This window comes from Pelophylax lessonae, assembly GCF_965119305.1.
Source record: "Pelophylax lessonae genome assembly, chromosome: 2".
NCBI lineage: Eukaryota > Metazoa > Chordata > Amphibia > Anura > Ranidae > Pelophylax > Pelophylax lessonae.
Window position 1 is genome coordinate 170,631,473 of NC_138769.1, and position 27,722 is coordinate 170,659,194.

Here is a 27,722-nt window from a genome sequence, read left to right on the forward strand (position 1 = left end):
AACTCTTACAAACAAACTGAGACTTTTTGCGGATTGACTCTGTAGAAGGTGACTGCGAGGCTATATGAACACCGCACTGAACTAAGGAATCTACAACCTGCACTGGGAAAAAGGATATATGGGTGAAGAAACAGCATTGATGGCAATAAGGTAAAAGAGCTTTGATTTATACGCATGAATTTAATATGTCTATAATCAGGAATTGCAATTGACACTCTCATGAAGCTCTTTAAACCACAATAAGTCCCCACAGCACACCTTTTTCCTCTGATTACTACGTACAGTGACATTATATCAGCAACGGATACAATATCCCTTGCACAGGATATTTCCAATACAGAGCGGATATCGACATTATTTACAACAGCCTTACCAGTCCACATACTGAGAAACCTATCAAATCTCCTAATAATATAAAACATTTTGGCTTCAGATAAATGCAACTTACAGGAGCACCAGTATCCCATTATCTCACAGCTGCTCTCTACAACTTGAAATCTTTCTATAAAGCAACAAGTTGCAACAATAATGCAGCATTAAGTGAGATCATTCAAAATACTGTCATAGCTCAAGAAAACATCAGATGAATTCATCCCTGGGATAGGATTTCTATTTTTGTGTTACAACAATATGTTTATTGCATAAGCCAATATTGTTACATTGTCTTCAAAAGCCATCATACTCTAATAGAAGTACCAGGACTTTCAATCCTTTGAAATTCGAGCTTCCGAAGGGACACTGTCAGGGAAGTGTCTTCCCATTATAGAGTTGATTTAGCACAAGCTGAGGAATTCCTTTGCCCCTGACAAACGATCAATAAACACACTGGCCGATTCCAGTTAAAATGTTACATGTTTGTCAGTCTTGTCTTCTGTGTTTCATGTCGCTATTTTGTTAACCTTATTTAATACCTGCATGTCAGAGTAATTTTACATGTTATAACTATACTATTACTAGAACTATAACTATCAAAATTGTCTCTCTGCCTATATCGCAAACCAACCATTTACCCCTTTTTCTCCACACTCTATGTGAAACATTTTTTGTATGCCAAGTTTGGTTAGATTGGTAACTGCACAAAATATATGTGAAGGCTTAGCAGAGCATTATCTTCTACGGAAAAAAATTTCCTTATTTTCCCCTACTCTATACATTTTTTCAACGAAATCTTCCTGCCGCTACGGCCAGGTGCATCCTGCTGACAAGAATTGTGACACCCTCAGTGAAAAATGGTAAAAAATTTCCCACTCATCAGAGGATATTGATCCTTCTTACCATAAGGCAAGGGGATCAGATAGGGCTTTGGTGGGCTCCGTGACCAGGATGCAGGCTCCAAATTAGTCCTCCAAATTACCTTCCTCCAAATAATAAAAGGGCTCCCAGTTGGATCCAAGGGAAAGGAAACAAAAGCGAGGAGCAAACTCCTTATAGCAAAATTTGATAAAAAAATGATGTAAAAACCCCCTAAGTAGAGCTTATTTTGTTAAAAAAGACTCCCATGTGGTTTCCCGCACTGTACAATGGGAGGGATACAAGCTGACCCACCAGGTGTCGGCGTGCATTCCAATTACAGTCAGAGGGGTTGCAACGTGCAACGCAGCTTGACGCGTTTCGTCATCAACGTGACGTCTTCGGAAGCTCTTTTTTTTATCAAATTGATCTATGAGGAGTTTGCTCTTCACTTGTTTCCTTTACCCTGGATCCAACAGGGAGCCCTTTATTATTTGGAAGAAGGGGATTTGGAGGACTAATTTGGAACCTGCATCCTGGTCACAGAGAACGCCAAAGCCCTATCTGATCCCCTTGCCATATGGTAAGAAGGATCAATATCATCTGATGAGTGTCACTGGACTCTATTTTATGTTTTGAGTGCACTGGGTTTTCAGGGGTCACTAAAACCTTTTTTTCCCCTCGTTTTCTTTTTTCTTTGCTGTTTGCACTAGTACTTGTGTTATTTATTTACGATATTCTACATATATTTTATAAAGTATTTTTTAATTTCTCTTTTCCACTTTGGATACCAATTTATTAATTATTAATTATTCACATCACATTATAATTCAGTTTTATTTGTTTATCAGCGCAAGTGGTTTATAGTAATCACACTAACTGTGCTTATCTGGACTTGTCCAGAGAGAACGTGCAGGAGGGGGAGGATCTGTGCATACAGGATCGCAAAGCCTTTTTACACAATGCAGAGGATTAATCACTTAAAGCGGAGTTCCGGGCACAAAAACTATTTTTTTTTTGTGCCCCTCCGCTAGGTAGACCTGACCTGAAAAGGAATTGGATAGTTATTTTTATTTTTTTTGTTTACTCACCTTTTTATTGAAGATCGTAAATACTCACCTCTGACTGCTTCCTCCCTCGGAGCCGCGGCTTACCCCGTCACTTCCTGCGCTGCGATGATTCCTGGGAGCTAAACGTCATCGCTCCCAGGAATCAATGCGCCGCACCGGCCCCGCTCGTCACTTCCGGGCGACGCCGCATGCCCAGAAGCTGTTTAGGAATGCGGCGCCGCGCCGGAAGTGACGAGAGGGGCCGGTGCGGCGCATTCTGGGAGAAGAAGACATGGAAGAAGACGCAGAAGAGGACCGCGCCAGCTTCAGCTGCCCACAAGAGAGATGGAAACGCTGTGGAAGAAATTTTCTAAGTAAGTATTTCTTCTAAAAGGTAAGTGCGAACCGGGACAGATCAGAGGCTAGCCATTGTGGAATGTGCTAGCCCTGACTGTCCCGGGGGTATGTTCATCAAAAAATGACATCTGTGCCCGGAACTCCGCTTTAAGTTGCACAGTGAATATAACAGGCCTGCTATTCTGCAGCCAGACAGATTTTACTGTTGTGGTTTTAGTAACACTTTAAGTGCATTATTTTGCATATAGAAATATTGAACTGCAACTTTCACTGCTTTGTCCAATCTTCCATCAATGTCAAACTATGTTCCATGTTAAAAACATTTCCAGAAATTTCAATCTTATTGTACATCTTTGGGTTATCAGAAAAATAAATACTTTACCTACCAAAACCTTCCGTTATATCACTTTAAACATAAATAATAGAACAAAATACAGAGTCCTGTGGTATTCCACTGGTGGCTGGTATCTGTTCTGAATAAACCCCCATTTACAACCACACTTTATCCTCTAGCCAACTACGTATCTTGGAATCTTACAAGGGTCCAGTAATAGCTTGTACAACTTTTTAATGAGATCTTTATGTAAAACTGTATCAAATGTTTTGCTGAAAATTGAGAAAAGATATGTCTACAGCACCTCTCACATTCCAAAGCATTTGTTATATAGTTAAAAACATGAGATTAGTTTACCATTATCTGCCCTCAGTAAAGCCATGCTACTTTGGGTCCAGCATGTTATGTGTTTTTAAATGATCATTGATTCTTCTTGTTAGGAGTTTTCCTATTCATTTTACTACTACTGATGTTACTTTCCTGTCATTGCCAGCGTCTTCCCTACTACAATTTTTTTGTAGATCGGTACTATTTTAACTGTCCACCAGCCATAGGAATTTCTCCTGTTAGAAGTGATTGTTTAAAATTATTAGATAATGGTTCAACAATCATACCTCTCTAAGAAATCTTGGATGAATACCATCAAGACCCATTGCTTTATTAACCCTTTGGCTCCGGCTCACGCTGGCCCTTTAAGGGTTTGTGAATTCTGGGAGGCAGGGCAGGGCTTGTGACCATGTGACTGCTGTGATTGGCTGCCATGGCAGTCACATGATTGGAAAACTCTTGATCGCAAAAGCAGAGATCGGGAGCTTCTCTTGAGCCGCCAGTCACCGTCTTGGCAGCACGCAGGGTGCACCCTTTTGGCGCTAATGTAAGAAAATATGGACCAGCCACCGAGAGGCTGCATATTTGCGTACGCTCGGCGCCTAGTGGTTACGTTTTAAGTGAATCAGTTCATTTGGTACCTCTGCCTCTTGAAATCTTAAAAATGAACCTTCACCATTAGAACCAACATGGACCTCCAAAATGTGTTTGTTGGTGTATTTTACTTAGAAGAATAAATTAACTGTTTAAATGGTTTGACTCATCTAGGTCTCCCTCAACATAAAATATTGTACCTAGTTTTTAGTTTTGGGATCCCCTATCTTTTTTTTTCCTGTCACAAATCTACCTAAAATGTTTGTCCTCCTTACTTAGTAGATTCAGCTATTTCCTCCTCTTTCTGTGCTTTTGCAGCACAGATAATTTCTTTGGCCTCTGTTTCATATAATTCTCCACGCTATTATCTTCACTTTGTTTCCTTTTTTCTCTTTTACTTTCCTATTTACAGCTTTAGTAAACCATAATGAGTTTGGTTTCTTGGGATGGGGGGGGGGGGTCATCTAATCCAATGTGAAAAGTCAGCAAAACCATAACTTAGGATAGAACCCCAATAAAGTGAGAGAGATTAATCTTGTTCGTAAGTTCTGCCTATTTTGGGGCTTAACCACTGCTAAAAATAAGGCATGGAAAGCTGGGAATTGCCATGAGGGACATGTACCATTGCAAAAAACAAATCTTAAAATTATACTGTACAGTGGAGGGAAGGGGATTTCATGTACTGCAAATGTGCTGCCTTCAATTTCTTGCCCATCCAGGCTGTATGCTTAGTTAAGGGTCTGGTTGGAATGTTCCCACCTTTCTGCCTGGCCTATAGCAGAATGACAGCCAGAAGGGGGCTCCATTGTCCAGACTGGATGTCCTATGACATCCTCCAGGACCAGCCGCTGATGATCGGTGGTATGGTGTGTTGCTCCGACACACTGCATCTCCGATCTCGGTAAAGAGCCTGAAAGACCCTTAGTCTTCCTTCATCTCTGTTACTTATTAACACCTTTATATTACTATACAATACTGACCTTATATGCCGGCACTTCTCCATTCCCCACACCCAGACTAACACAGCTGTGGGACCAATGTACACACAAAGTATGATACCCCACTCAGCTTTATTTACTAATTTGGTATCTTATATTCAATATACATTACAGGATATGACCAAGACTGTCCAACCATGGCATATCACCATAGAAGGGCAAGATCACTTCAAAGGGGTGTGTTCTATGCACCTCTAAATACATTCTCCAATAAAGGACATGTACTTGCCAATATTTGTCAACTTGTTTATAGCGTGTTAATACAGAAAAACATCTTTTAGAGTAAAAGGCATATTGCAAATTTATGTTCCAGTCAACATTGTGGTTAGACTGTACAAAGCTTATAGCGACTTACTATTTCATACAGAAGCCTAATGCTAACTGCAGAATATCATCTGAAAGTTAAAGAAGTCTTCTAGACTAACTTTCAATAGAACACAAAGCAATGTAAATATTTAAGAGTGTCTTTACAAGATCCTTACAATTCTCCACTTTGATCCTCCTAATAGGATCACTAATATACGTCTAACTCATAGTTCCTATAATCATCTTTAACCCATTCTACCCATCTGGATTTCATCTTGAAAATCATACACATAACAAAATTGTAAAGTATACAAAAGAAAGAAAAGAAGTCCCATAAAAATAAGTATACCTCCTTCTTTGAGCCAGGAAAAATGGAAGCAAAAAAAACCCCAAAAAGTTCCCACTCCTCTTAACATGTATGTGGATACCTCCCTTTTTGTCACAGAGTGACAAATATAAGTAAATGTTTTCAACATGCAATATTATAATTACGTAGGCTCTTTACCACGGGATCAGCTGTATCTACTCACAGCTGATCACAGTGTACCTAGGAAGTGGCAGTTATCAGCATTTCTCTATTCACTACTGACAGGGCGTGAGTAGAGGAGAGCTGATAACTGTCTCTCTTGACGGGAGGGGGGGGGGTCTGCGCTGATAATCAGTGCATTGTTCACCAGTGCCCCAGTACAATAAACAATGCATCGTAATAACGATGCCTGCAAGTACCCCGCAGTGATGCCTACTTTTACTCACCAGTGATGCCCATCAGTGCTGCCTATCAGTGCCATTAAGGCTGCCATCAGTGCCGCCTATCAGTGCTGCATATCAGTGTCGTCTATAGTGCTCATCAGTGCTGTATATCAGTGCAGACTATCAGTATCCATCAGTGCTGCATATCAGTGCCACCTCATCAGTGCCCATCAATGCAGCCTCATCACTGCACATCAGTAAATGAGAAAAAATACCTATGTACAAAATTTTGTAACAAACCAAGAAAATCTTTTTTTTCAAAATCTTCAGGCTTTTTTCATTTGATTAGCAAAAATTAAAAAACTCTGTGGTGATGAAATGCCACCAAAAAAAATCCTCTGTCTCAAAGAAAGGATAAATATTTTGTCTGGGTACAGCATTGCATGATCGCGCGATTGTCATTCAAAGTGTGACAACGCTGTAAGCTGAAAATTGGCCTGGACAGGAAGGGGGTGAAAGTGCCCTGTATTGAAGTGAAAGAAAAGCACACACTTTTTTTATATAAATCTGTACTGCCATTTCAATTTCTACATAATTTGACTGACTCTGGGATCAACTTAATACATTTTTACATGATTATTACATCACTAGAATGGTACAGATACATATGAAAAATGTCACTGCGATGGGAACTGCTACAATTGAACGTGTTTCAAAAAACTATTTTGCATCAACACATGCTTTTTTATCAAGTGGCAATAGGTCCACTTTGACCAGCAGATTTGGCCAGTAGTTAGATGAGGCTGTTCTTGTTCTTGCTGATGCTAAATTTTCCTTCCACTAGCCATTTTCCATCAAACTTTTATTCAGAATTGAGACTCCACAGAAAACTGTCCAGCAACAGGACAGGTAGAATTAACAAAAATGTACTAGAGACAAAGAATAAAGGCAGGAGTTTTAGTACAGGAATTAAGAGACCACAGATGCAACAGCAGTGTAAAATTGACCAGCAGCAGGCCAATTTTTAATAAAGCAAGGCCCACAAAAAAAGCACAGGCCAGGGTTTTACTACAAGATTAGGATATTGCGGAGGATACAGATGCAAAAAACTGGCCTGCAGCTGGACCGTTTTATTCAGGGATAACAGGCCTAACCAGGGTAAGCCTAAATATAATTTTTACTATTGGGATTGTAAGCTTCTTCGAGTGTAGGCACTAATGTCAATGATTGAATGTTCTCTATTAAAGCAACCCTGTCACCAATCTTCAATGACAAACAATCCTGTTACGATTTCTGCTGCCAGTGATGGTCCATTGAAAAAATGCTGTCTGAAGTATGCTGGAAAACAGCCATGTGTCTTTATAGTCCTCATTATGCTTATCCATATGACACCACCATGTCCTGTAAGATGTAGAGTTTGGGGGGAGGAACCACAGAGCTTTGGATGGACACAGTAGATCAACAAAACCATGTCCATTTTCCAGCAGACTTCACACCCTGCTAAATAAACCAGAGCAGTAGCTTACCCCCACTCTGCCTGCTCTGTACATACGCCATCCATTCATGCATCTGTTCCACATAAAGTTTTCATTAGAGAGAGCCTGAAAACAAAACATTTCTGTTGTTTTCTCTTTAGAAATCAACAATGCTTTCAGTGTCATGGGTGCACCACCCTGTGTAAAATGAAGATGTTCATCTGGTAATTTTATAATTAAATCAACTTCCAAATTTAATTAAAAAAATGTAATTAGAAATCTATAAAAAAAAAAAAAAAAAAAGGCTGTGATTGGATGCTCTGGATTTTAAATCAACAGTGGCTGACAAGAATCACAAGCAGGAAAATGGGTAATTTATTGGGAAGCTTGAAAATAATAGCAGGGTGCAGAAACATTTGAATCACAAAATATTATTTATTTTTTTTATGCAGAGTTATGCAGTGGAATGAATATGATCACATCTGATAAAAACACTGGTATTTTATGATTTGCTAGTGTTAACCCTGCAAATATGGCCCTCAACTGACTTTGTGATTACAAGGCCTGCTCTACAAGACAAACTTACCAAAGAAATGTTTTTCACTGCTTCTAATGCCCCATACACACGTGCAGATTATCTGCAGACTTACCAAAACCATATAATATGAGGTCAAACCTAAACACTTTCAATTTGTATGCAATCCGGCAGGCCCTTGCACTACGTAGAAAAGGTAAGTCTGCAGACAAAAGTCTGCAGATAATCTGCACGTGTGTATGGGGCATAATGCTCACTGTGGCTTATTAAAGCCCTGTTTTACCGCAGAAAGTTTAGGATTTTCCCCAAATTAATATGAATAAAAATACAAAAATAATGCTTGTATTTCAAATGAATACCTGAAGAAGCAGATAAGGTGTCTATAACCCCAATATCACTGTAATGTCAAATGTATACAAAGATATAGATGGCTGCTATAAGCAACATTCAAAACCTATAGGCTCAAATGAACAATTATTTTAACAGAACATGTCCAAAGCACTTAACCAGCAGTGTTAAATTAAATGGGAATACAAAATATTTCCAGGAAAACACTAGTAGTACATCTTGTGACTGAGAAACAACTTCCGACGTCACAATAGGTGTCCAAAAATAAAACAATCAGAAAAGTGTTCTTTTCCTAATGTGACAGCTGACCTGCCATGTCTAATTACCTCAGTCTACTGGTGCACAGCAAGGCAATCATACATCAATGAGCTTCAACAGTTCCAACTCAGGAAAGCATGCTAGGCGAAACTAATCTTCAAACTACTGTGGCCGGGAAGACATTCAAGAAACTAATTTGGGGATGAGTGTATATGGATGAACAGTAGAAAATATTTTCTGTGCTGAATTTAGGTGCATAAACCAGTCTGAAACTTTGTAAAACATCAGCATTAGAAACACAGTAATCGTAAAGGTTTGAAAAAAAATTTGAATTTTACAAAAAATTAAGAAAAATTTAAAATAATTTCAAATAAATATATACAAGGTCATCTTGCTGTAATTATTATCATCAATGGTTAAAAATATTTGTATATGTAAACATATGTATAGTTAGTAAATACTATGCATTTGGGGTAGGCCTATTTTCTAATCACATATGCAGGCACTGCTTCCTACTGTGCAGTGTTAAAGAGTAGTGCTTTACTTCATTACTGTTGCAATACAGGTCTATGAGTCAGTGGACTCGCTGTACACAATCTTAAAATAAGATAGAAGCCACATTAGTGGTGAGCTGACTGACCTATAGCCTGGCATTTTGAGAAGAATTAATAATGCACAACTACGGTGTTGCACTATAAAGCAGAAAGTGTGAAAGAATGTAAAATGGCTTTTTCTTTTTTTTTTAATAAATGTTACATAGAAACAGAGAAGATATTTAAAATAACTAGTTCCAGCCAGTTTTTGCCTTCCTCTGGGTCAACTGAGTATTGGATTCTGTATAATTCTGATACAATTTTTTTTTTTTTTTTTTTATTGGGTGAAGTAGATAGACTTTAGACATTAATAATGATTGATTCATTGCATTTACATATTAGAATAAAAAAAAAAAAAAGACTAAACATTTCATTAATCCCGACAAAGGCATTGGAAGGACCAGCCTAATGTAATAGAATCCCTGCTTTTATTAGCAAAAAAAGATACCAACAAGAATTACCGTACTTGTACGGTTAATGGCGGATTTTAAAACGCACAGTTTGAGACTTGCACGTTTACATAAAAAAACGGAAAATTTATATCAAATACATACCGTAATGTTCCTTTCCTGATGGACTCCATGGCAGCATAGATTTGGGTAGCCCCGCCTCCACTCCTACCCCATAGGACCCCACTCCCATAAATCCTTGCTCCCTTTCAGCATCCGTGTTCTGTAACTAGCCTACTCAGGAACTGGGAGGGGACTCCTGCTGCCATGGAGTCCATCAGGAAAGGAAAATTATGGTAAGTATTTGATATAAATTTTCTGTTTTCCTGACAGACTCCATGGCAGCATACGTTTGGGAAATAACTTGCCAAAACACAATTGGGTGGGCAGATGCTGACAAAATTTAATTAACACCTGCAACTGATAACACTTGAGTACCAAAACCAAAGGAAAGAGCCGCCGGCTCAACACAATAATGTGACATAAATGTGTGAATGGACGACCAAGACGCTGCTCTGCAGATCACATCTAGAGCGATATGTCTTGAAGCTGCCCATGAAGTAGCGACACCACGAGTAGAATGTGCAGTCACCGCTTTAGGAGGAACCAAGCCCTTCTCTATATAAGCCCATTGAATGGCCTCTACTATCCAGGAGGCAATTGATCTCGAAGAGGCACGCATACCCATGTTCTTCCCAGACAACAAGACAAGGAGATAATCCATCTTCCGGAAAGGAGCTGTAGCTTCCAGATACTGTTTGAGCGTATTGCCCACATCCAGTGGATGGACTTCCGGAGGTTCGGCCGATGAGTTGAAAGTAGGGAGAACAATTTCCTGATTCTCATGAAAGACTGAAGTGACTTTAGGCCTTGATCCAATCATCGGAATAAGGACAACTCTGTCTGGGAAAAAGGTCAGGAAAGGTTCCTTACTTCCCAGACTTTGAATCTCTGACACCCTTTTTGCAGAGGTAACAGCCACTAGAAAGACTATCTCGAGGGTGAGATGTTTCACCGATATAGGTTCTTCAGGTTCTTTGTGCCAACTGAGGAAAGGAAATCAAGAACCAAAGGCATGTCCCACTTGGGGAACCTCAGTTTCTTCTGTGGATTTAGCCTTACTACCCCTTTGAAAAATTGCCCGATCAGAGGATGTGCAGCCCAGGAAACGCCTGTGAAAGCGGATATGGCTGAAACTTGCACTCGCAGGGCGCTTACTGAAAGGGGCAATTCCAATCCTGACTGAAGGAAAGACAGAATATCTTGCACGGAAAGGGATGACCAGGACTCTCCCTCAGACTCTAGGAAGGAAGTAAACCTAGACCAAATTCTTTTATAGGTTTTATTCGTACTTTGTCTCCTAGCACTCAAAAGAGTTGGTATGGCTACTTCAGGACATCCTAACGCTTCCAGCCTTCCCCTCTCAAAAACCAGACCCGAAGGTGCAGACGGGCTGGGCATGGGTGAAGAATGGAGCCCTGGGACAGCAGATCCGCTCTGAGAGGGAGAGGGATTGGGTCGCGGTAGCTCAGCTGAAAAAGCAGGGGAAACCACGGTCTGTTGGGCCAGAAAGGGATCACTGCAACCACCTTCACTGATTCCATCTTGATTCTCCGCAGGAATTGGAAGATGACTGGCACTGGGGGAAAGGCATAAGCCTTGTTAAACTTCCAGAAATCTGTCAGGGCATCTACCCCGAATGCCCTGGGATCTCTGTTCCTCGAATAGACTCCAACTTCCTGTTGTGGAAGGAGGCAAATAGATCTACCTCTGGGATGAATCCCAAGGACAGGATCCAGTTGAACACAACCTCGTGGAGAGACCACTCGTTGTTGAGTTGTGTTCTCGAGAGGAAATCCGCTTGTGTGTTCTGAGCCCCTGGTATGTATACTGCTGACAGATTGACCAGGTTTCTCTGAGCCCAGCTCAATATAGGCTCTACTTCCTGAAGCAGGGATGCACTGCGAGTTCCGCCTTGTCTCCTCACATAGGATACTGCAGTCGTGTTGTCTAGCCTCAGCATGACTGAGGTGCCCCGAATAAGGTGGCCGAAGGCTAGCAGTACTTGAAAGGCTGCCCGAAGTTCCAGGATGTTGGACACGATCTGGCGAGATCCCATCTCCCTTGTGCCATCTCTGTTCCGCAATGACCGCCCCAACCGGTGCTGCTGGCGTCTGATGTCACTATCACCCAAGATAAGGGGGCTATGGAGTGACAATTGCGCAAATTCTTCAGCTGTAACCACCAAGGAAGCCAGCTCTTCATGGCTGCGGTCATAACTATTCGCTGAGAATTGCCGATTCCCTTCCATTGCTGAAGAAAACCCCTCTGAAAAAGGTCTCATTTTCCAGAGAGCCCACTTCACCATGGGGTCTGTTGACACCATCGTGCCAATTATCCTCAGGCATTGTTTGGCCGTGAGATGGGAAGCGGACAAGGCTAGAGACACCCTGTCTCTGATTACCGGAATCTTTTCTTCTGGCAGAGAGATGGTACTGTTCTTGGTGTTGAACAGAGCGCCCAAAAAGACCAGGGACTGGGTAGGAATTAGGTGACTCTTTTCCCTGTTCAGGATCAATCCAAATTTCTCCAAAGACGAGATGACCAGAGTTAGATGTTCCAGGATGACAGACTTGTCTTGAGCCAGTAGAAGGAGGTCGTCCAGATAATGATAAAGACGGACCTCTCTCAGTCTTATCAAGGCTACCACCGCTAACAAGACCTTCAAAAAGGTATGAGGCGATGTGGAAAGCCTGAAGGGGAGACACACAAACTGCAGATGAAGCTGGCCGACCGAGAATCTTAGGTATTGCTGAAACTCTGTTGCCACTGGCACATGGAAGTATGCATCCTTCAGGTCTACTGAGACCATCCAATCTCCCGGTTGAACAGCTTGCTGAATGAAGAACAAGGTCTCCATCTTGAATTTTTCTCCTTTGATGAAGCGATTCAAGTGCGTCAGATCTATCACTGGTCTCCAGGCACCGCTCTTCTTGCGCACCATGAAAAGAGGAGAGTACACTCCGAGCCTTCTTTCGGATTCTGGCACCTTGAGTGACTAGCGAGTCGACGTAGGATAAGAGAATCTCTCTTTTGTCGCCTGACCGAGGAAGGGAGGTAGGAACAAATCTGTCTCCGGTAATACTGGTGAAGGTCCAAGAATGTCCTGCAGAGACCGTGTTGACGACCCAAGCATCCCGGATTGAGGCCGCCCAGACCTACTGAAAGTGGAAGAGATGACCCCCCACCTGACTGGCCTGAGCGGGCCCAATCTCAAAAGGACTTTGTCGTATCTCTATCCCCAGACGGATTGCTCTTGGGGCCTTTCCGGAAAGAAGACTGCCTGGACTTCCAGTTTCTTCCAAACTCCCTTCCTGGCCTATAGCTACGTGCCTCCCTGGCACGGTCAGTATTTTGCTTTCTAGGAGGTAGTCTCTTCTGACCAAGAAGACGCCTGTCCTGGGGGAGAAAGCCTGACTTACCACCAGTAGCCTTAGAGATGGCGCTTTCTAACTTATTCCCAAAGAGAGATGAACCCTCAAAGGGAATGCGGCTCCATACCTGCTTAGAAGCAGGATCAGCCAACCAAGGGCATAACCAAAGTGCACGCTTTGCTGTAACAGAAGATAGCATCCCCCCGTGCTAACAGGTGGATAATATCAATAGACGCCTCCCCCAGGAAGGCTGAGGCCAGTTTCAACTCCTGAATAGGAGATTTCTTGGCTGCATCCTCAGAAAAAACTTCTGAGGGAATCATCGACATTGTCCACCCAAACTTCCATGGCTTTGGACAGTGATGCCAGGGCTAGAGCCGGCTTGCAAGCAGCTCCTACTGATAGATAGACACGCTTCAGATCCGTGTCTATTCTTCTGTCAAGAGGCTCCTTAAAGGAAACCGTATCCTCAAGAGGCAAAGTTACGTGTTTCACTAGCCTCATAACACTAGAGGAGGAGATTCCAGGTGTTTGACTTCCTCTTCCTTGAATGGATAGAGTTTAGCCAATTTTGAAACCATGGAGTTCTTTCTCTCCACCTTGCTCCATTCTTCTGTAATGATTTCTCCTAATTCAGGAATGAATGGAAAATTCAGCCGCTCTTTGCTCAGCTGCTTAAAATATTTACTCTGCTTGGGGGTGGAGACCACTGGATCTTCCCAGTTTAAGGTTGTTCTGACAGCCTTTACTAACGGTGGAACCGGATTGAAAGAAAATCCCAAACTAGGTTCATCTTGATCTGAATCGCTCTCAGACTCGAATACGGAGGGATGGCTAGGCTCAACACGACTCCAGGACCCGTCCGCCAGTGGACTCTCTAACAGGAGAAGCAAATGGATCTGGCGTTGGAGACTGCCGCTTATTAAGATCAGCCAGGGAATCCTTGACTATGCGTTTAACCATAGACTCAATATGCTGGTCAGAACTTCCTCTTTCACCCGCTGCCCGGGAATAACAGGAGTCGCATAGCGATTTTCCGTCCAGCAATCGGATACCACAGCCCCAGCACTTTGTCCCGCTGGATTGGCATGAAGACCTAGGAGGTGACTGGTCTTTACTACGGTATCTGGACTTGGATGACGAGCCGTGTCTGGAGGAAGAGCGATGATGCTGCTTTTTAGCATGGCGATCTTCCCGCGTGCCCTGAGGTTGTGCAGACCTAGAGGAGGAGCTGCAAAGGGAGACATATAGAGGAATACAGAAATAAGACTGACCAAATGTCCTGCTCCCCCCCCATTCCAGCCCTATGCTTACCTAAGAGAGGGCTGGTCGCAGGGGAGCTGTGATGTATCCATATGTAAAGCACCAGGTACACTGGAAGAGACCGATGCAGAGATACACTAAAAACTGGCAAGGTACTGGTGATAATCACACATAGCAAGCCCCCCCCTCATGCAGACCCACATACCTGGAAACCGCAGTGAAAAGATATGGGAACGCCGCAATCTACAGTCAGTCCCACCGATTGTGGGACTGACAGCTCTTTAAATCTGGCGCTGTTCGTGACGTCACGGCCGCTTCAACTGTGCATGCGTGAATAGCGGCAATCACCGATACTGCGCATGCGCAAACCAAGCCTCGTTCTCGTCCGGCCGTCGCGCATGCGCAAAACGGCCGAGAACTCCAAAGATGGAACGCAGAGCGTTCCACAGTATCCATAGAGCCTCCCAGACCACCAGGAAGCATACCGAGAGGTAAGGAGCCGCACACTTTACCACCAGGGAAGTCAACAACCGACCACTAAGCCTCCAGGCAATAAGGGGAATAATATAAGGGAAGGCACTTACCCATCCAGGACGCTTACCACTAGACACCAGGGAAAACATCAGTCAGCAGCAAGGACACACACTCCATCGTTGGGGCAATACAATAAGGCCACCCGCAGCAGCTGGGCTAATTGGCCATGCCATACGGCCTGCTTAGTCAGGCATCTTGGGCTCCTCTTCAGCTTGCCCACCCCATACCCCGCAGCAGCAAGGGCTTATCGGGGACTCAAATCCTGCCGACTCCATTGACCCTGCGTCTTTTTCAAACGATCAATAAAATGTAGGAATTCAGCACCAAACAGGTTCAGGAGGAGGACAAAAAAAGAACACGGATGCTGAAAGGGAGCAAGGATTTATGGGAGTGGGGTCCTATGGGGTAGGAGTGGAGGCGGGGCTACCCAAACGTATGCTGCCATGGAGTCTGTCAGGAAAGGTATATTTTACTGTGTACGTAGTCTAGTATGTGAACATAGTGGTAGGGGTTGCACTGTATAGAATGTCTTTTGGGGTGCCTTTAACAATGCAGAATATGCAACATATATATCCCTATCTCTCATTTTGGACATCTTAGGTCTTTCTTCTGACCACCATATGATTTCCTTGCACCCTCCTTGGGTGGGTTATGCCTGGGTCTCCCCTATGCCTGCCCCCAGACTGGTTTTGTGAATGCCACTGATTGCTGCAGCTCTGATGGAATATGTGCAGTCTTTTTATACATTTTTGTAATAATGATGTAATATAGTTATGAATCGAATTTTTGTTTTTTTTGTTTGATGACAATAGCACTGCTTCCCTGAAATTATACAGTCTTGAAGAATCACAATTCAAACAAAGCACATTGACTGTTTAAATAACTGGACAAGATCATTTGGATTATACAGATTATTGCAATATCATCTTCTGTTTGTGGTCACTAATGTCCTGTATTATTAGTCTTTTAATATATCAGTTTTTAATATAAGTTTACAATAAAATATACCTTTTTTTATAGAAGTGTGTGCGTCTCATACTGTGCCTTTAAAATCCACCATTATCCGTACAAGTAATTCTTGTCAGCATCTTTTTTGCTATTGTTTTTTGGATGTGGCATTTTTGATGTCCAAAGGACAGTGCTAAAGCTACTTCAACATAACAGTAAATGTAGTATTCCTTGAGGTTAGATAGGTCCCCAGCTGCATGCACATGGTGCTCATCAAGGTGATCAGAAGTTACACAAAAGATGGAAAGTGTGTTGAGCTATTTAGTATGCATTTTCTCACACATCATCACGTTTGAAACATTTTAATACAGCTACTGGACCCCATTGGCCATGTGAGTACTGCAGGATATCAAAAATTCCTCTGGGTCAAAAGCAAAAATGCGACGTCCCACAACATTTTCTGATTGATATACAGTAACTTCTAGCAACAGTGCTGATTACTTTCAGTTTGCAAGGCTGAGTAGTTGTTGTACAAAAGCAGTCTCCAAGTTCGAAATTAGACAGATGTGTTACTGTGTTTTACTGCAAAGCAGATAGTCGGAACAAGCAAGAACAAAGGAAATAAGGTCGTCCTATTGTCTTCTGCCTGATCACAGTTCTGATAAAAGACCCTAACAAAGGAACCCTCATTATTACATAAAAAAAAAACTAAAATCTATGTTAATTGATAGGTTTACTCTCTTTCAGTAACACCCACTGTTTCCTTTTATCTCCCAAGAACTCCAGCAGTTAGATGTCTGCACCCAAGTTCTGAGGTCAAATCCCCTGCCATGACCAATACAAAAGTTCTTCCATTCACTGTTAAATGTCTCCGTTTTGTATGTTATGATTAATACAGAGGCTTGAATGTGCATCCTTTTGTTCAGTGTGAAGTCAGAAAACACTTCATGAAGGAGGATAAACAGAATCTGGGAAGCTGAAATCACTAATATAAAAATCATTAAAGTCAAACATAAGTATAAAATACATGGGAACTAGTTGGTAAAATAATTTTTAAGCTGTAAAATCTAACTATTGCCATACTCTTTGATTTTTTTTTTTTTTTTTAACATAAATAGAAAAATAATTTGTCAGGACATTTTTTCTTGCCATCGTTAAATAACTAGTTTTGTTCAAAAACTCTTAAAGGATAAATTCAACTATGAAACATGTTACACTTGTTTTTAGCGTGATTTTTTAAACATTTTTCCAAAAGTGACTCTGGCAGTGAAAGGGTTAAAAAAAAACCCCCACAAACCGGTTTGAATCATGTGTGCGTATTTTATATGTTCATACCAGATGTACTCAGATTGTTTGGTTATTTTGATAGGTTAAGCTCAAAGGACCTTTGTATTACTACATCAGACTACAGTGTAGAACCCCCTTGTGTACATAGTGTGAATGGGTTAGGTAAATTTAGTTAAGCTTCCCTGTAGTCAGTAGAGCCAGGATTAATTGGGGTTGTGAACAGTTCAGCTGTTACATCAAAAATATACCTAGCACCAGGAACAATGAATGATTTCCACATCAAGCCTCTGGCTATCAATTCTCTCCATAATACTGATATTTATAGACAGTTTGGTGTGGCACTGCAAATCGAATGACAACACACCTGGGCGTTTTTGTTGCAGGCGTTTTTTTGGGCATTTTATGGGCGTCTTTGGAGGCAGGCATAACATCTGAACTTCTGTATAGGGGTATATATACACACACACATATATGTATATATACACATACACACATATAGGTGTGATAGGAGCGGAGCCACATCCCTGCAATTAATTTCATTAGCGCAGGCATAGGGTTCCGCTACTTTCACACCTATATGTGTGTATGTGTGTATATACATATATGTGTGTGTGTATATATACCCCTACACAGAAGTTCAGATGTCATGCCTGCCTCCAAAGACGTCCACAAAAAAGCCCAATAAACGCCTGCAACAAAAACGGCCAGGTGTGAAACTAGCGGAGCCCTATCCCCGCTCTACTGCAATTCTAAAACAAACAATCTTTTTTTTTCTGGTTCTGGACATGCTACAGAGCTGATACTTCACAGGTACACTTTTTAGACCCCCAAGACACTAAATCCAAAGAAATCTCATTTTTTTTTTTCAATAATTTTTTCAATAATTGGCTCTCTATCAAAAACGACAATTGGCATGACCCAAAACCCTAGGCACTTTTTAGGGGCATTTATTGGGTTTTAGGGCGTTTTTTGATTACCGAAGTTCAGGTCCCATTGATTTCAATGGGGTTCTGGAATCCGGACCCGAACTTTCGGGAAGTTCGGGTGTTCTGGTTGAACCGAACTTTTCAAAGTTCGATCATCCCTATTCCTAAGCCCTGATAAAAGGGCTCTGTAAACTTCTCTGCAAAGATCGGACAAGCTCCAAGGGACCGTTAAACTCCTGAAAAGTGCTGGGTATTTAAACAAAAATAAATTTGCTCTTAGGACTACATTAGTGCTCCAGTCCTCATTTCCTTCTTCACATTCTTGTTGTTGTCTGTGACCATGTTGTACCTACTGCTTACACATCCTGTATATTTCAAATTACTTTAGTATTTACTTAACAAAACCTACAGTACCTGGCAACACAAAATCCAGAAGCCTTAATCTCTTTACTTTTTCATGGTACTCCCCCACGGAATAGACATTGCCTCACATGAGATACAGGTAAACATCTTCATTACACAAGAGAGTAAAGCATAGCACAGCTCTCCACAGCTCAACTTGTTCAAGCTTGTGCAACCAATCTGCTCTGCAGAGTCTTGAGAACCTTGATTTTAATCATTGCCCTGTTCATTCTCCAACAACCGTCTTACATATGCCTTGTTCATAGGCGCAATTAAAGTCAATACAAAATTTTTTTCAGCTCACCATTCAACTACTGCCCATCACTGTGTGCAGATACTGTAGATACCGATGAACAGTACCATGAGCTCTACAACTGGAGTTAAGTGAGCACACCAAAAAACAAAATAGTGGATGATTTTTGCACGTCTCAGTGTCATAGGTCAGTGTCAGAGGATTGAAGATGATGCTTGATTCCACTTGCATATTACAAAACATCAAACGTAAAATATTAGGACATAATGAAGAATATCTCCTTTTAGAATTCAGCTATACATAAGAAGAGGTCCCAGCCCCCAAATCACATTTTTTTAAATAAATGGGACTTTAAAATTCCAGTAAATCCTTGAGTAGTCGCACAGTCTGATAGAATGCTACGTGTCTGCCCATATCCTGGTTGATCAGAAAGACTTTCTGTCAGCAACAGTTTACTTTCACAGCCTTGTCACAGTGGCTGGTTTGGGAATTCCATCCACACCAGTTCCCAGGAGACCACTACCCTAAGGAATATTCTCTCACAAGCTACATAATGCTAGAAAAGTTTCTTCTGCAGATGAACAAAAATTCTTGTGACTCAATTACATTACATGCACATTCCTCCAGCCAACTGTGGCCTGACACATTGAAACTATATACATAAAATACAAATCAGTTCATCCTCTGAATAAACAAAAAGCAGGTAGAATCACTCATGTAATAAAATGAAATCAAATGAAATCAAACTGGAAGTTAAAAAACAGAAGAGCCCTGAAATACAGGGAGGAAGGTAATGCCGACACATGAAAAAATAAACTATACACCAATTTTAAATACATACAATGCCAGTCATCTTTCAGTCCACAGAAAATTTTACAATGTATTTTGAAGGTGTCTATTTGAAATGCATACTCTATATATAGAAATTACGCACGCAGGTTATACTCTGCATCAGATTCAATCAGATTCCAAACAAATGCTTTCATAATTACAGAAAATAGAATCAAAGAGTTCTACCTATTGCTACATCACACGCTACTGTGTTAAACATCTTCAAACAGCTGTCCATGAGGAATAGCCATCTGTACATTGTATCACATGGAATGAATACATTGATCCACAAAAAAGAACAGAACAATGTAAGCAGTTTTTAGTTGTTGCATGCACAGGTAATGCACAAAAAACATCAAACAAGAGTTAACATCTGCAGACTGTAGTGTGATGTGTTCAGACACAGCAAGTTCACACATGACAGGAAATTCATGTTTGTGTGTTGCATATGGCGGGAATAGAAAATAAATGCTATAATTGGATATAATCAATGTTACTTAACCAGATGACAAAAGAAAATTTTTAGATAACAGCATCTGAAATCCTTTTATATTTTCACATTTTCATGGAAGCCAAGCTGTGCGAAAAAAGGACAATGGCAAGTGTTTGAGACAAACTATACTATTGTCAAGGGTGCTTTTATCAGTTACTTTTTATACACATAGTTTTGAATGGAGTAAGGAATGGTTAAAGCCTAAGGCTGTCCATATTGGGGATCGACCGATTATCGGCAACACTGATATATAGGGGGCCGATATGCAGTTTCCTCAGAAATATCGAAATCGGCCCCTGAGGTTACCAATATTGCCGATATTTAGGGAAAGTGCTTATACAGGAGTGATGCCTGCAGCTAGAGGCATCACCCCGGTACCGGTGTCCATAACCGACAGTCGGTCGACTTGTAATGACAACCAATGCGGCCGAGAAGCCGCTCGGCTGTCATTACAAGGAGCGGGAGGGGACGTCCCCCCCCACCGCCTTCCGCGGCTCGCCCAGGTCTCCCGTCCCACCAGGAGACCTGGGCATCCTACCTCCACCGCCGCCGAAGAGATGACCTGGGTCTCCATGTAAAAAACACGGAAGTGATGTCATGACATCACTTCTGGGTATTCGGCGCCAAGTTAAAAAAACTGACAGCATTCAAAACAGCCAAACCTGGCGTTTTGAATGCTTTTCAGTGCCGAGGAGGGGTTTGGGGTCTTTTAGACCCCAAAATTCCTCCACAAGGAGTACCTTTAGAAAAAAAAAATGTTTTACATGTCCGAAAATATCGGCCGATACTGATATCCGATGACCAAAATATCGGTATTGGCATTAACAAAACGATATCGGTCAATCACTAGTCCATATGTTATACAATTTTCTTTTAGGTTTACCAAAACCATATAATAGGAGGTCAAACCTATTCAATATCAATTTGTATGCAACCAGGCATGCCCTTGCACTAGTTGAAGGTAAATTTTAGATTTACCTTCAACTATGAAGTGTAAGGGAATGCCTGATTGCATACAAATTGATAGTGTTTAGGTTTGACCTCATATTATATGGTTTTGGTAAATCTAAAAGAAAACTATATAATGCATGGCCTGCTTAAGTTTAGTAAAAAAAAAAAAAACAATCACAAGGGACACGACATACCACCAGTGCAAAGTGTCCCACTTGCTGTTGGCTCCTGCTTTAGTTGAAATCTGTCTACCACCCATGCCGCCGTAAAGCTTTCAGTGTTTTGGAGGTTAATAGAGCTGAAGGACCTGTCATTTGCACTCATCAAGAGTGCCGACTATGCCTGCCCTTTCTGCCCCTCCATTATTCATAGAAGCTCTAGTATAGTCTCTATGAACAAAACATGATAAATAAATGGAGGATGGGCAGATGGATGAAAAATCTGCCTCCTCCATTCATAAAAATGTTTTCATTTATAGAAATTAGTAGGTAAAATCTTTTATGAAAGTGGAAGGAAAGAGTGGGCATAGTCAGCATTTTTGGTGAGTGCATATAACAGGTCCTTCAACTCGATTAACTCTTGTTACTCCAGAAGAATACAGTGGTAGGGTTGGGGGCATCAGAGGACAGTAGATTTCAACTAAAGCAGGAGCCAGTAGCACAAGGAACACAATCACATTGACAGCAAGTAGTGGCCATTGTGCCGATTACTTTTTTTTTTTTTACTTAGCTTTGGATTTAAGACCCTTGTTTTTTTATTTATTAAACTTTGCTTGCTTTTACCACAACACAAAGATTTTGGATTTCTGCTCTCATTCAGTTCCAGTGACATTGGTCTCTAGGACAAATAGAAATCCCTATTTGGGAGGCAGACAGAAATAAAAACTGACAGAGGTTTTAAACATTCCTCAAAAAAGGTATGGTTTACATACACTTAAAAAAGATGAAAATGGCAAAGTGAAATACTTGCTTTAAATCCCACTCCCCAACTAAATAATACTCACTTTGCCAGGCAGGTGCAGGGAAGTATATGACCTCTCCCTGTCATTCAGTGCATGGGCAAAGTGACCAATCACCATACCTGAACACTGTCAGGTGAGGAGAATGCTGAATGATGTGTCACAAACCCTGTGTAAGCTCCAATACAATCTCACACTGCACTTACATAGGGTTAGGTCTGTGGATTAAAAGAGTGGTTGGGGGTGTCTTTTCCTGATTGAATAGAGTCTCTTTAGGAAAAAAAATTTCTATGATAGCTCAATGACCTCCTGACCAACTTATAGTTTGTCCTTACCCCTGCCCCTTTGGTTAGATAGCTTGGCCTATATGTAAATGTTGGTAAAATATAAAGAATATAGGTAAAAATGAGTGTATTTATGTACTATCTGTGATAATGAGAATTTAATGAAACCCTGTACTAAAATAAATATATACTGGCTGTGATTCTAAATGCCAGGCTGTCATGGTAATCCAATGGGTTCAAAGTCACTGACATGGGACAAATGTGCAGCTCACTCAGACTAACATGCTTGTTATGGATCAATTTGTTAGAAAGTATTCAATTTTGAGATGGTCAGGATTCAGGAGCAGGCCAGCCTCTGTATTTCTTTGAGTATATGTTTCCTTTATAAACAGTTTTTGTGCACTTTCTGTCCTACCGTGGGTTTTTCCATTCCTTTGTATGAATAGATCAATTAGGTTTCTTACAAAGGGGAACGATTACTCAAGTAAAACATAATGTAAATGTAAATACTGTATAGAAAGGCTACTATTATTACCTAGAGCCTGCTATATATGTGAACTAAATTAGAAATATGGATTGTATTATTCCTGAGGTATTGAATAAATGTAAGCTAGGATTTGAATAGATTAACTATTTAATATATTTTATGTTCTGTTCTCAATTTTTGATACAATAGTGAACTCTCTATATTAGGAAATTAATAACTCAAGAAGCAGTGTGAGGTCTGCGAGCAATTAGGTAGTAAATTAATAGTTGTTAGCTTTTTATATCGGGTCTCTTCATATGGGTGCATGATAGTTGTGAAAAAACATACCTGTGTGGGAAAAGTTAGAAAAAAATACTTACCTTACAGATACCTTAAGCACTACAGAAGTATAAAGTTACAATTCTTCTTATGAGATACTGAGAACACAGAGTACCTAAAACATGCTCAAGCATAATCTTCTCAGGAGAGATTTGTGATCCTCGGCATTCCCAGGATCTCACAGGAAGGACTGACATCATACTCCACTAGCTAGGTGTAAGGCAAGTCTATTTTCTAACATTTTTCCTGCAGGTGTGTGCTTTTACAACTATCAATCAGCAAGTTAAGATGAGGAAGTGATGTAATAAGCAGACTTTTTATTTAAGTGCAAAAAAGCTTCACCCAGCCCTAACAGGCACATTTTCTCTGTATGTGTGTTTTAGGATTTATAAATACATTTATCTGTAAACTACATCCATTGTATTGAGCTAAAGTGAATACTTACTTGCTTCATCTGGTTTTTCTGGGTCTTCGGAAGGGTCTTCCTTATGTACCTCTTGTTTATGTGGTGACTCTGTTGGTTCCAATATACTGACCGGTGAAAGTGGAGGACAATGGCTTAAGCCAGCATCTCTGGGAAGTGTAAAACTGCGAGGCTTTGCCCCACTGCCACTAAGTACTTGTAATCTGTTGCCTTCAACTAACGGAAATGGACCATAGCGGTCTTGTTGGTGGCATTTTGGAGCCGGAAGTGTAGACTGCCTCCTGTGATCAGGTGAGGCTACTCCTGGATCAGTGAACACAGAGTCCTCCAGAGGAAGAGTCTGAAGGTAATGAAGTCCTGAGCTGGTTAATGGTGTCTCAATTAAATCCTGCCAAGATCTCCTCTGGCTAGCAGTTTTTCGCACTGGAGAATCCGTGGTGCTTCCTGGAGCTTCCTGGCGGTAGTCCTCATGGGATGATTGGGATTGTGAGGTTTCAGTGGAAGATAACCTGTGTTTGGGCTCCACGAATGGACTGGCACATGTCATCTGCAGGAAAAAAATGTTCAAAAGTTGAAGTAAATCCCAAAATTAATGCCATCTACTAAAGCATTGTATATCAAACAAATCAGCCTTTATTTTCCAAAATAAACTCTTGTTTTGATCTTTTTTTGCATAAATTTGTTACATCATAATGCTTCCAAATATCTGCAGCCTCTATACTGCCCCTTCCTGTCTATGTGCACTCTCTCAGTGAGTTTAATGATGGTGTTAACACACAGTGGGACATGCCTTTGTAAAGTGCCTTAAACAGCAGCTTGCAGTCGCCACCAAAACCCACGTTACAAAGAAACCATGTAGAATCACAATTTGGAGACAGGGACAGATTATTGTCACCCTTTAACCGGAAGTGCCCGAGGATGGACTTTCGTGGTAGGAACACCAAATATTATTTTAAGGAAAGCTGCAAATTATATAATGTTGAACATCGCTGTGCCCGAGGATGGAATTTTATTGTAGGAACACCAGGTCTTATTTTAAAAAAAGCTGCAAATTAAATAATTTGAACATCACTGTTGAAATTACAATAAGATATTAGTTTTGATTTTAGAGATCAGGTTTACATATACTTTAAGCTAATATTTTACACAATATAGAAGGGCAATATGCAGCAGATTGAAAACAAATTACACATTTTAAGACATATGTCTTATGAACTATGAACTATCTTAGCACCACTAGAAATGAATTATCGTGTCCACTAAAGACTGTATAGAAAGTGAAATTGCTGTATACCAACTTTACAGCCCCCTAACCATCAAGCAGTGGTTACATTAATGTTTCCCTAAGATGATGAAACATAAGAGTTAACATTAATACAAAAGGTAAATGTACAAAGCATTTGCAATAAGGATTGAAACAAAGCTGATAATATCATTATATAATTTAATACAAATAATTGGTCATCTCCTCAGTATCAGACTGGAATACGTGACCCCAAAAGAGGAATAAAAAAGCAGAGTGGCCTACAGTAAGTAAGTATGGGTAAACAAGCAGAATTAACTGGCAGGTTTGGGTAATAAACATTGCAAAAAAGAAATCGATTGGGGGGTAACATTTTTTTCAATGTCAATAATTAATATTCAGTTTTTCAGTAGCAGACCTACAGTACTTACAAACAGACTGTTTTCAACAGACTATTCTAAACATTACCTTGTTCCAAGCAAAAATGTTTTCTTTAAATTCATTATAAACCTTCCTACCTAAAACCTGTGTTTTTCACCTGCATAAAATGTTCATTGATCGTGTACTTTCATAGTGTCATTTGTTGGCCTGCACGCACAGTCTATAGTGGAGTAAATCATCACATTCTTGTGTCAGCAATTTTGGTTTGTGTTCAAACATGAGGCATGCAGCATAGCGCTGCACAAGTTATTGCATGACCTCTGTCTATAGTGTGAGACCTGACACTTCCTGTAAAGAAACTACGTGTCCCAGAATTCCTGGGTCTCTCAGTCTAGTACTCCTGCAGGCAAGAGCTACATGTTTCATCTCATTAGCACTTTCACATTTAAGATGCAACCAAGAAGAACTAATGAGGCATGCACTAGAGGCTGTGTGATGCAGAACAGGAAGTTGCCTGGTCCTTCGGCAAACAGGGACAAGCAAGCTGAATCAATACATGAACAAACAGGAAACAGGAACTGGTTATCAATGACACTACAAACTGAAGCCACAACAGGTGAATGCCACATTACTAGGTAAGGCCAACAAACGACAAAGGGAATATAACTACACTAATAGTTAGTTAAAACAAGAAAAACATTTGAAAGTGTACAATGCCTTAAATGTGTCTGGCAAATGTGCAGGAAATGTAACAGTCATCCTTTTTAAATAGAGTGAATATCAGAGTAAGCACTGTTCCCCATTGCACGTTTCAAAAGGCTGTCAAAACCTGCCCAAGATGTTACAAATGACTGTTACAAACCATCCACATGTCAATGCATATCACTGTTTTTCAATTTATACAGAAAAAATGATTCGTACTCCACCCTGGTCCATTACTTATAGCTTATAAGACATTAATACAGTAATTGCTATCTATTCTTTTGTGAAAATATACACAAAGCTAATGCTACTAGGTAAAACAAACAATGTCAATGTTGCTTTCAGGTATTTTCCCTAGAGCTGGGGCACATTGTTCAGCAAAGAGCAGCCCGACCTGTATTCTCCATGCTCAGATATACTCTCCTCTGACTCATGGAGCTTACTGTTTGGGGAGGGGGTTTGACATAGACTAACAAAAAAGTGTAAAACAGGGAGTAGGGTGCGCTAGCCTTAACTTGTATGCTATACCCAGCTTTTTAAGTTTCTAAGGTTTACTAGGTGAGAATAATGCCATTGGTTAGGCATCTGGACCTATCCTTTAATATAAAGTAGCTGTCAGTTTAGAATGTTTTATTCAGCAATGCTGTATTTCTTATTTCTTGATAGGAAAGCTTAGATGGCTCACACATACAGTTTGAGAAAGCAATACTGTTTTTATGCATGATATGCCTAAGGATTGAAACACCTACTGACTTCAGAGTCAATCGGTAAGTCCCTGAAATTTTAAGAAGGGAATACTTGATATTAAAAACATATAAACACCATTTATATGAAAACACAGTCCTTTGATTGCTAGCACATGAAGGCATTTATGCGAAACAGGGCAACATTTATCCTTAAGCTAAAAAAGAAAAAAAACAGAAAAAAAAAAAAAAAACATTAAATAAAAGGAATTCATGTCTATGAAATAAATGTATGATGAAAAACCAATTGTAAGGATTCATCTTTTTTTCTTGCCATTTTCATGCTACTCATGTCACCACTGTGAAACTTCTGTAGATTGGCAAAATTAAAAACGAATCTACCTATACATTTTATGAAGACATTGTGTTATATTGAGCTGTCACTTTAAAGCAGAATAAAAGTGTTGTTTTAAAAAATTGCTGGTGGGTTGTTTTTTCCCAAAAGAGATTCTGCTTGTCTATACTAGTAATTCTCTTCTGGGTGTACACTGAACTCCACATGTGCAGCCGAGTGTACATTCTTGACATGCTTTGGGTACAGGAAGAAAGTTAATCCTGTGCGCATATGCAGGAATGAAGTCACCCTGGGCCAGCCAGCCAAAATCACTAAATCCAAATGAGGATTAAGCAAAGATGTTAGAGGCAAGAACAGAGTGAGATTGCAGATGTCACTTTGCTCTGGAGAGGGGATGCTTTGGGATATAAAGATGCCTAATGCTTTAAAGTGACCCATGGCAGCTTTCCATCATTGGTTTCTATAGGCACGCAACCTTTGCAAGTCTCAAACAACACCCCACTGCCAAAATCACCCCCTTTTTATCAAACATTTCCTTGTTTCACCTGTCCTAACCCAGCCTAAAATATTGTGGAAAGGTAAATAGACTTAGAAAAGAAGACTGGTCTATAACTTTGTACTAATGCAATTTGGAAGGAATTTGAAGCTGTGCTGGCATCTTTAGTAGCTTTTTTCTAAACCCAGATGACAGTTTGCCTCATTTACGGTAAACACAGATTTACTTTAAACTGTGAACCCACCAGTAGGTTCATGATTTATTGGCTATTGATACGCCTTGTCAATAAATTCTAACATTATTCACAAGATGAATTAAAGTTAACTGTATATTGTCAAGTGGCAGAAACGATAGTGATAATTGACTGGAAAATGGACAGAAAAACACTAGATTAAATATTTTTAGTTTCTAAATGACATGTTTGATGTAATGAAAGCAAAAATATACTTGTCCTCAATTAATGAGACTGAACAGTATAGCAGGCACCAGCATTTGACTTCACATAACCTCAAACTTCTGTATGAAT

General features: G+C 40.5%; 1 protein-coding gene across 5 annotated transcripts in view; it reads right to left on the reverse strand.

The window, feature by feature from the left end:
- The window catches only part of CNKSR2 (connector enhancer of kinase suppressor of Ras 2), a 546,683-nt gene that overhangs the window by 59,632 nt on the left and 459,329 nt on the right, over nucleotides 1–27,722 (reverse strand). For all 5 annotated transcript variants that reach the window (XM_082245580.1, XM_082245579.1, XM_082245578.1 and 2 more), the window contains one exon: nucleotides 23,358–23,883. In XM_082245580.1, coding sequence (XP_082101706.1) covers nucleotides 23,358–23,883 — 526 coding nt within the window. The remainder of the gene's footprint in view (nucleotides 1–23,357; nucleotides 23,884–27,722) is intronic.